Genomic DNA, 11,359 nt, shown 5'->3' on the forward strand with positions numbered 1-11,359 from the left:
AGACACACACACACACACACACACATATATATATATATATATATATATATATATATATATATATATATATTCATGTGGAATTTTAAGAGTGATTCAGAAGAAACTTTCATGGAGGCTGGTGAGAGTGTATTGTTGGCATCCTCCTGCTAACATCCAGTGCAAAGAGATGTATGGTCTGGCAGAGAGAAACATACGTCTGCTAAATGAATGAATGATGGGCAGTTAGAAAGACGTTCCAGCACATGGCATCACTAACCAGAGTCTTGCCAACCAGTGCAGAGACTTTGGTTTCCAGCCTGTGGGGGCAGGGCTGGCCTCAGTAATATGTTTATTTGTTTATCCCTCTCAGGGATTGACTCTAGGGTTCCACCACGGCAAGGACAGTATGATGGGGTACAATGGCCACGTAGTAGCTGACATGATTCTAGAGAAACAGCTAGTCCTGGATTTAAACTGGTGGAAAACTTGGCGTTGTGGTTTAGTACTTCTATTTTAGTTTTCTTATTTCACAAATCCCTTTTATTTATTTATTTATTTATTTATTTATTTATTTATTTATTTATTTATTTATTTATTTATTTATTTATTTATTTATTTATTTATTTATTTATTTATTTATTTATTTATTTATTTATTTATTTATTTATTTATTTATTTATTTATTTATTTATTTATTTATTTACACGAACCCGTGTCCCCTGCATCGGCAGGCGAACTCTCAACCACTGCGCCACCAGGGAAGCCCCACGAATCCCTTTTAATCTATGGTCTTACCACTGTCCCACTGCCTTCAGTCACAGAGGAGTATGTAGACAGCTGGTCTGCAGAACTTGAAGAAACAGTAAATGGAACCACAGTGTCCTCAATTATTTTGCGCTCCTAGGGGAAGGACAGGAATTAATGAAAGGGGGAGAAAGGATAAATCATATTTGTCAAGAGAAAAGTTCCATTAAAGAAATTTAGGGACAAACATCAGAATTATGTGCAAACAAGCAGGGCATAAAAAAAGGTCTTACTTTCAAAAAGCATGTAAATCAGATAACATGCTCTATGGGCAATGATTTACAAATTAGCATTTAATTTAGAAAAACAGAGTCTTTGCAAGTTAATTAGTTAGTGTGATTCAAGAGGCCTAATTAGAAATGCTATTAGGGAAAGTATTATGCACAAAAATTATTGTTGAAGAAAAAATTCACAACAGTATTAATCATAAACAGATTTTGGATAATATACATAAAGTGTAGTTTCAAATTCTCGAATGTGGTCTGGTTTGTTCATCTAAAAATGAAAAAACAAAACCAAATTCTCCTCCCTTCTAAATCTCTTTAGTACCATACAGTGAATGCAGTAGTAAGGATTCACTTAGCCTTGATACCAAAATTATCCTCATAAAAATTAATATTAATTCGCTACTACCAAACATGCTTGCTTCAAACAAACACACAAATAAACAAATTGATACTTTCATGTCATCTAAGACAAATCAAGAATCTGACCTTTGTGACTAAAGAAGAGATACAATTCTATTCTCCCCCTTGACCATGACTCAGCACACCCTTACCACAAGCTAAACTTGGAAGAGTAGTAGTCTTTTACAGCCCATAGGATAGGACTCTTTTAAAAGGTTGATAGGGCTCTGTTGTGAGTAAAGAGAATCAGACATGCCCCATGGGTACACATAGCACAGACAGAGAAAGTGCTGATAGACTGAGGAAATCAGGGCTTCAGGGTCAAATTCCTTCCGGGGAATTTCCTACCTCCTCATAGTATCTGCGTTCTTCCTCTTCCACCTCCTTTTGGGCCTTTTCCCACTCTTCCTTCAGCTTGTCCTGCTCCTTCTGGTATCTCTCCTGTTATGGAATTTCCATAGATTGTTCTGAATGGACCAGTGCATACATCATTGGGACTTTTCCCCCTGCTAAACCATCACAATGTGTTGCAAGACTCTCTTCTTGCGGAAACGCTCTGAAGCTTACCCATTCATGCACCAAAAGGGGAATACCATTTTGTGGTACTCAGACATGTTAGGGACATAAAAACCCAACAGAGAACGATCTTTTCTGCTGTGGGTGTTTCATAGAATTGTTCTTCAGATATATGAGTAGGCATTTGCTTATGGAAAGAGAAAAGATGGAAAGATTCTAAACTTTTTCTTAACTTGGGTTTTGTCCTTAGAGGGAGGTTAAACCAATAGTTTGCTTTTACTGGGCCCTTCAGAGATGAGTTTTGCCATTCCATTAATAGAAATACGTTGCTGCTGGGAGAGTTTAATAAAAGATTAAAAAAAAACAAACCTCGCAGGTTTACAAGATAGATGATGGAGAAAGGTCCAAAGTGGACAAGATGATAATTAGCTGAGTGGCTGAATTACTCTTTGCTTGTGGCCATTCTACTAAAATGGAATCTTCCTAACTTTAAGTCCTCCTGAATTAAGAGTGGCTTTTAAACAGCCCATTAGAAGGCTTTGATATCAGAACTGCTATTATTGTTTTCAGAAAAAAATATGACACTAGTCACCACTTCCGGAGAAAAAAATAAAAATACTCTGAATAGGATAAGGATGTAAGGATAAGGAGAGCTTTAAAAATGTGACTGGAGTCCCTGACAGCTGACTAGAAGAAATGAATACATGGAAATTAAAACGAATGCTTAAGATGAGAACTGACACCCCGGGATGCCTTGAGAATGGCATCCCTGACATGACAGAGACAAAGGAATTGCTGGAGTATACTATGCACAGTCAAATATTTTAGGCTGATTACTGTTATCCTATCTCTGAGGCTAACATGAGTCTGTGCTTCCATCTTCTTGGGGAAGGCACTGAGAATTCCTCCAGGTATTACTTGTTATGTTATTATCTTAGGAGCAAAAGGGCTTTATGGGATTGTCTGGAGCCTAACGTTCCTATTAATGCTCTGGCCAAACCACTGTTGGTCACCCCATGGTAGGCTTTTAAACTTCAGCTAAAAATTTTGTTATAAAACCTAATATTGGGGGGCTTCCCTGGTGGCGCAGTGGTTAAGAATCCGCCTGCCAATGCAGGGGACACGGGTTCGAGCCTTGGTCTGGGAAGATCCTACATGCCGCGGAGCAACGGCCCGTGAGCCACAACTACTGAGCCTGCGCGTCTGGAGCCTGTGCTCCGCAACAAGAGAGGCCGCGACAGTGAGAGGCCCGCGCACCGCGATGAAGAGTGGCCCCCGCTCGCCACAACTAGAGAAAGCCCTCGCACAGAAACGAAGACCCAACGCAGCCAAAAATAAATTAAAAAAAAAAAAAAAACAACACACGTAATATTGTAAAGTTTTAGAGAGGGACTTCAAGGGTATTCAGAATAGAGGAAACAGACCTTAAAACTTTACAGAAGATGCAAAATAAGCAAAGCTTCTTACATTTATTGGTTCTAGGAGCTTATATCACGTTTCCCTCACCAAGAGGATGAACTGATGATACAGGGGCCAAAGATGTGGTATATCTGTACACACACACACACACACACACACACACACAGACACCCTTCCTTCCCCATAAACACCTTGCCCCTAAGCCCACAACCCACACCTAAAACCACGGCCACCTTTCAAAGTATAACAGACACAGCACCACCATGGGAAACACAGGCCGTCTTCTTTACTCTGTGGAATTTCTGACTCCTGGTGGAATGGGCATCTGACTTCCAAGAGAATAGCAGATGACCAGGGCTGGTCTGGGGTCTCCCAATTGACCTAAATGTCCCAACAGCTCTGGGATTTTGCTGAACCTAGTTCTTACTAAGAACTAGATTTTGGTATTGAAGGTTTACTCCTATGTAATTTTGGAAAGTGTCAAACTTAACGGGCAGACCTAGAGCCACACTACAATTAATTAACTATCTAGCTGACCCTTGCTCCCCACCCCTGGGAATGAAGCCAAAGGATTAGAACAAAAAGATAAGAAAAAAAAGTAAAATAAACTTGCATTAAGCATTGCTTTCTACACATCAGCAGAAAGTCACAAAAATAAATGAGATCTAACATTCTTTTTCTTTATGACTTTTGGTAAAATCAATACCATTGGGAGTATAGGGGAAAGAACATGAGTTTTAGAGTCACCCAAGCTTGGATTTGAAACAAGGCTCAACATTTGTTAGAGGTATGACCTTGGGCAATTATTTAACTTATTTTGAGCCTTAATTTCTTCACTTGCAAAGTGAGATCAATAAGACATACTTTGATGAGTTTTATGAGAATGAAGTTAGGTAAAATACGTCAAGCACCTACAAATATGCCAGTTCTGGCACACCCCAAATGCTCAGCATAGGTTAGTTTCTAAGGTTACTAGATTAGTTTTTGAAGCTCTGTTGTTCCACAAAACTGGGATGAAACAAGTAGGAGCATGATAAATTTACTCCCAGAATTTTTCTAGAATTGAAAATTAGGAGCTTTTGCTCAAAAATGGAGCATACATTTCTACTTAAGGAAGAAGACCCAGGTCAACTTTTACTTCACATGTATGCTATCAATAACTTTCTGATAATTCCTCCCCACTCCTAGTTGGACTGGAATTTGATTGGCAGCGAACAAGGTGATGAGTGGGTGGGTTGGCCCTTAATCAATACTTGGATTTTTTTCTAAGTGAAATGCTTTCTCCTTATGTTCATCTGTGTAACCTCTGGTGAGAGGAATTAGACTCAGAGCATTCTGTCTCATGGACACAAAATGAACAGACTTAGACTCAACGACTTCTGAGAAGAAGCTGATCCCATGTATTTCCTGGGCTAAACATCTATTTAATACAGCAGAAATTAAGAGAGCATCACCAAAAAGAAGAAAAAAAACAAAAAAAAGCAGCAAACCCAGTCCTACCTGGAGCAGACGTTCCTGCTCTTGTTGCCATTTTTCCTGTCGCCTGCGTTCCTCTTCCGGGTCCCATGCCCACAACTTCAACTGCTTAGAATATAAAACCAGGATCAGAACTGAGCCATGTCCTCAAGGCCAGGCCAGGACAAGGGGCACAATTAGCTCACGGTTGGACACCCGGACGGACACACAGAAGCAGAAACCTTCCCGTATCTAAAGGTGCTCTTTGTTGGCAGAAACCACTTTTTAATCTTAGTCTCTCTCTGGTTTACTTCCAACATGCTGGTATGATTCTGTGAACCTTTTCGGAGCTAATGAAAACGCGAAGTAATTAGCCACTGGCATGGGAAGGCTTTTGCTTTGCTTCTCTTAGAAGTGGATTTCTTAAATGTATTCACGCCCCTAAGCATAAGATACTCATTCTGCATATTGATCCTGGGTCCAAGCAAACAGGAATGTTTATTTCAGCAGAACTGCATTTTGTGAGAAGTGGTGTTTGCTGTGCTATAGAACTAATCTTTTATACGGCTATTAATGCTTTTCCATCCCAGTTTTCTCTAAAGTGGGATCATTTAACTCACCAGTGTTCACCAGCATCACCAGAGATCCAGGCAAGGGGAGTCTCTGATCAGGGCCCACAAAACAAACATTCAAACCCACAGACTTTGGTTTTTTTGGTCTTTTATAAAAGGTTTCTGTGATTTTTGAGAACCAAGTGAGTAAACGGGAATAATGGAAGGAGGATGCATGAACCAAAGTGGGCACCCAGGCCACGGAATATGAATGAGATTGAGAGGGTCCAAGGGGGAAGAGATATCACAGCTGGTCCCTGGGAAACCAGCAAAAGTGGGGAGGCTGATGTGTTTAAAGTTGGCCTCCCTTGTCACCCAGAGTAAGTGCTGAGGCAATCCAGCTCCCCGATAACTGTGCTTCTTCCTTTCTCTCTGTTCTGATGGGATAGTTTTGGGAGGCACTTAGAACTGTCTGGGAATCCTGAGGGAAAGAGCAGGGTGAGGGTGAAGGAATTAGGGAGGAGCGGGGGAGAGTCTGGGGCAGGGTGTGGGGCAGGCAGACTCTACCTACTCTGGCTGCCTGCGAAGCTGGACAGAGGCAGTCCCGTCCAAGGTTTAGATGGGTCTAGCTACTGCCCAAGATAGCTGGGCCAGCCCACCTCCCCTGCCCTGCCCTCAGTGATCCAGGCTACCACTCAGGTGCACAATGGCTGGCCCATCCAGAGAAGTCTCCAGGCCGAGAATACGAGCCAGGCCATGGCAGTTGCTCAATTTTTAACATTATAAATATCTGTAGCTTTAATGTATTTAGACATGTGAAATGTGGGCCTCGGTGGATACTCTTGCTGTGGTTCCTGCAAATAGTAGGGATGGTCACAAAACGTCAGAGAAAGGTGGCCAAATCAGGGAGGGAAATGTATTTCCTATATGCCACTCTTGGGATTCATACTGCATATCTGCCTATGAAAGCCTCTGACAAGTTATGCAGGAGAAAAACTATTTTATTGTATAAAATCCAGAGTTTCCCAAATTTCCTTGGATGAATAAAATGTCATCTAAATATGGATCCCAGGTGGAAAATTCTCCTGGAATTAATGGAGTTGGAGGTTGGCTCCACTTGGCATTTTCCTAAGACTTGGAAGCAGTTTAAATGTTCAGACTCTCTCTCAGGGGCATGGCCCTTCTTTGACTTTTGAGGAAAACGGTGTGGTAATGTGAATAAAGCTATAGGGAGCCCAATGGGGAAAGTCCAACAGCAGGAAAATAAGAGCAACAATTAGAAATTATTTAGTTAATTTTCAGGTTTCCCTAGGTTGTAATGGCAAGAATAAGTCAGGAGTAAGCAGAAACAGGAGGGAGAAGTGTGGGATATGGGGATTGAGCACCGAAGAAAATATGGAATATTTGTTAGAAAGCAAGAAAGAAAAACAATGAGCATTTTCAGAGGAAGATAAAGAGGAAGAGACCATTGTGATAAACAGGAGGGCAAAAGAAGTGGTCATGCTCCTCCTTCGGTGACTATTTGCTGAGCACTTACTTATGACCAGGTGGCGTAGCAGGCGGCCGGCCAAGAGCCCCAGCCTCATGGAGCTTACAGCTGAGAGTGGGGATGGGGGTGGGCTTGTGAGGGAGTGACCCATATACAAAGGATCCCCAGGAGACAGTGGGATAATTACCATAACAGAGATAGAAAAGGTTCCAGAGAAAGAATGCAGAGCATTTGGCACACTTTGTTCTAAAATTTATCTGTTTACAGATCTGGATCTTTCTCTGGCCTAGGGGTTCCTTGAGGGCAAAGAGGGCCCTTTATCCTGCCTAAGTATCTCAAGACCTTGAATTTTTAGGTCTTCAGGAAATGTTTGTTGAATAAATGGAATAACTTCATGCTGGGTAATGCATCCTCTTCTCTCCCCTTCGTAGACCCTATAGCTTTGGGCCACTTCACGTCTGCAAAACTGCCCCGAGTCTATTGAGTTCAGACTAATCGAATGCTTACTTCCCCTCAACCTTCTCTTATTTTCCAATTTCTTTTAATTTTCCATTCTATGAAGAGCTATTTATAATCAAGAGAACATCAAATTTAGGTGGGTATTTTCGAGAATTAATTTATATAGGTCAGTAATTTCTCTCTTTCTTATTCTATTTTCCATACACAGAAATAAGAATGTATCTCTGTTGGATGCCCTTCCTCTCCATCCCTGCGGGGGGAGGGGGGACTAGAACAATTTGACATGGTTGTTCCCGTGTCATTTAAAATGGAACTCAATGGGTTATGTTATACTACTCTTCAGATCTGTGCCATGAATGCCAGCCTTGGGGTCCTTCTGGGGGTCCCATCCTCTGCGGATGTACTCAGCTTCCCAACAAACTCAGGATTCCCAGTACTGGCTTAAGACTGAGCCTCCACAAATGGATGGTAGTTCTGGAACGTGGCTGGAGATATTGGGGGGGTTTTGTGACAGGTGACGGGTCCCTTCTCCATTCTGCACAAGTACTTAGGAATTCCCAAAGTGAGACAATATACCTATAGATAAGAATTGGTGTTGGCTATGGTGGGCCTCTTGGATTAGCGACTGGGGAGGATTCGTTCATATATTGGGCACTGTGCTACAGGCTTCTGTGTAATTATTTCAAATAAAGCCCACAACACTCTGAAAGTATTATTATCTCACTGTACTACCAAGGAAGACAAAGTTCAGAGAAGTTATACAGCACCTTCAGGGTCATATGGTTAGTAAATCTGTAATCAAAGGTGCAGCAGTGATTAGGCAGCTACACCTGGGGGCCTCAGGAAATGCTACAGTTGATTGTGCCATAGAGGAAGGCTCCAAACCAATGCAAATTTCAGAGGGTGAGTATTCCAGGCCCAGCATTGGAAACACTCAGTTCAGAGAAGAGTCAGGTCTATGGAGAATGTCCAGGTATAATCCAGCAACAAGGAATTTCTACAGTGTCATGTGTCTTGACATTCTAATTAGCTAGTGCTCTTTTTATTTCATCGAAATAAAGAATTGAAAACTAAATGTACAGTTAATATTATTCAAGATACTGATATTCAAGATGGCGGAGGAGTAGGTAGATGTGGAGTTCATCTCCCTCCACAGATGCATTAGGAATACATCTATAGATGCAACAGTTCTCACAGAACACCGGCTGAAAACTAGCAGAAGACCTTGGACACCAGAAAGGACTATAAAGATCCCTTCATAACTGGAAGGGAAGCATTTGAGGCTGTCAGAAGAGGGTGGAGCAGCCAATCTGTGGCAGACAGGACAGAGTGAGAAATACACAGACGGTCCGTACCACAGCCCTACATGCCCCGGACTGGGACATGTGTTCACAGAAGAGGGTGAAGCAGCCAATCTGTGGCAGACAGGACAGAGTGAGAAATACACAGACGGTCCGTACCACAGCCCTACATGCCCCGGACTGGGACATGTGTTCACAGGCTGCCCCTCCAAGAGCAGAGGCAGTGAGAGGACGTGTGAGCACCGGTCTGCACGGGGAAGCAGTAGGGACAGAGCCCGGCACCACCTCCTGGTTCTCCCTTTCAGGGAGAACTAGCAAGAGCTTGACAAATGCCTGGCTTTGAAATGGAGACCATTCACCTGCCTATTGTTTCATTCCTGGAAATTTCACTGCTACTAAGTAAGAAAAAAAAAATACCTGAAAGAAAGAAAACAAAGAACAAAAAACCCCAGAATTCCTAAAAAACAGGTCTTGGTGCTCTGGCCGGGTGTCAGGCCTGAGCCTCTAAGGGGGAGAGCCGAGTTCAGGACATTGGTCCACCAGAGACCTCTCAGCCCCACGTAATACCAAACGGCGAAAATCTCCCAGAGATCTCCATCTCAGTGCTAAGACCCAGCTCCACTCAACAACCAGCAAGCTACAGTGCTGGACCCCCCCATGCCAAACAACTAGCAAGATGGGAACACAAACCCACCCATTAGCAAAGAGGTTGCCTAAAATCATAATAAGTTCACAGACACCCCAAAACACACCACTGGACTTGGTCCTGCCCACCAGAAAGACAAGATCCAGCCACATCCAACAGAACACAGGCACCAGGACCCTCCACCAGGAAGCCTACACAACCCACTGAGCCAAGCTTACCCACTGGGGGCAGACACCAAAAACAACGGGAACTACGAACCTGCCTCCTGCGAAACGGAGACCCCAAACACAGTAAGTTAAGCAAAATGAAAAGACAGAGAAATACATAGCAGATGAAGGAGCAAGGTAAAAACCCACCAGACCAAACAAATGAAGAGGAAATAGGCAGTCTACCTGAAAAAGAATTCAGAGTAATGATAGTAAAGATGATCCAAAATCTTGGAAATAGAATGGAGAAAATACAAGAAACATTTAAAAAGGACCTAGAAGAACTAAAGAGCAAACAAACAATGATGAACAATGAAATAAATGAAATTAAAAATTCTCTAGAGGGAATCAATAGCAGAATAACTGAGGCAGAAGACCAAATAAGTGACCTGGAAGATAAAGTAGTGGAAATAACAACTGCAGAGCAGAATAAAGAAAAAAGAATGAAAAGAGTTGAGGACAGTCTCAGAGACCTCTGGGACGACATTAAACACACCAACATTCGAATTATAGGGGTGCCAGAAGAAGAAGAGAAAAAGAAAGAGTCTGAGAAAATATTTGAAGAGATTATAGTTGAAAACTTCCCTAACATGGGAAAGGAAATAGTCAATCAAGTCCAGGAAGCACAGAGAGTCCCATACAGGATAAATCCAAGGAGAAACATGCCAAGACACATATTAATCAAACTATCAAAAATTAAATACCAAGAAAACATATTAAAAGCAGCAAGGGTTAAAAAAACAAATTATACACAAGGGAATCCACATAAGGTTAACAGCTGATCTTTCAGCAGAAACTCTGCAAGCCAGAAGGGAAGGCAGGATATATTTAAAGTGATGAAGGAGAAAAACCTACAACCAAGTTTACTCTACCCAGCAAGGATCTCATTCAGATTTGATGGAGAAATTAAAACCTTTACAGACAAGCAAAAGCTGAGAGAGTTCAGCACCACCAAACCATCTTTACAACAAATGCTAAATAAACTTCTCTAGGCAAGATAAACAAGAGAAGGAAAAGACCTACAATAACAAACCTAAAACAATTAAGAAAATGGGAATAGGAACATACATTTCAATAATTACCTTAAAGTTAAATGGATTAAATGCTTCCACCAAAAGACACAGACTGGCTGAATGGATAAAAAAACAAGACCCATATATATGCTGTCTATAAGAGACCCACATCAGACCTAGGGACACATACAGACTGAAAGTGAGGGGATGGAAAAAGATATTCCATGCAAATGGAAATCAAAAGAAAGCTGGAGTAGCAATTCTCATATCAGACAAAATAGACTTTAAAATAAAGACTATTACAAGAGACAATGAAGGACACTATGTAATGATCAAAGGATCAATCCAATAAGAAGATATAACAATTGTAAATATTTATGCATCCAACATAGGAGCACCCCAATACATAAGGCAAATGCTAATAGCCGTAAAAGGGGAAATCAACAGTAACACAATCATAGTAGGGGACTTTAACACCTCACTTTCACCTATGGACAGATCATCCAAAATGAAAATAAATAAGGAAACACAAGCTTTAAATGATACATTAAACAAGATGGACTCAATTGATATTTATAGGACATTCCACCCAAAAAGAGGATATTACACTTTCTTCTCAAGTGTTCATGGAACATTTTCCAGAATAGATCATATCTTGGGTCACAAATCCAGCCTTGGTAAATTTAAGAAAATTGAAATCGTATCAAGTATCTTTTCTGACCACAACGCTATGAGACTAGATATCAATTACAGGAAAAAATCTGTAAAAAACACAAGCACATGGAGGCTAAACAATACACTATTAAATAACCAAGAGACCACTGAAGAAATCAAAGAGGAAATCAAAAAATACCTAAAAACAAATGACAATGAAAACACGATGACCCAAAACCTA

At 41.3% G+C, this 11,359-nt stretch overlaps 1 protein-coding gene across 17 annotated transcripts in view; it reads right to left on the minus strand.

Moving 5' to 3' along the window:
- The window catches only part of LIMCH1 (LIM and calponin homology domains 1), a 365,434-nt gene that overhangs the window by 25,248 nt on the left and 328,827 nt on the right, over positions 1 to 11,359 (minus strand). For 10 of the 17 annotated variants that reach the window (XM_007125172.4, XM_028492016.2, XM_028492012.2 and 7 more), the window contains 3 exons: positions 4,845 to 4,928; positions 1,758 to 1,850; positions 775 to 879 (listed from right to left, as the gene is read on the minus strand). In XM_007125172.4, coding sequence (XP_007125234.2) covers positions 775 to 879; positions 1,758 to 1,850; positions 4,845 to 4,928 — 282 coding nt within the window. The remainder of the gene's footprint in view (positions 1 to 774; positions 880 to 1,757; positions 1,851 to 4,844; positions 4,929 to 11,359) is intronic. The other 7 variants (XM_028492017.2, XM_028492013.2, XM_028492011.2 and 4 more) reach the window with 1 other exon arrangement.

This window comes from Physeter macrocephalus, chromosome 7 (genome assembly GCF_002837175.3).
Source record: "Physeter macrocephalus isolate SW-GA chromosome 7, ASM283717v5, whole genome shotgun sequence".
Lineage (NCBI taxonomy): Eukaryota > Metazoa > Chordata > Mammalia > Artiodactyla > Physeteridae > Physeter > Physeter macrocephalus.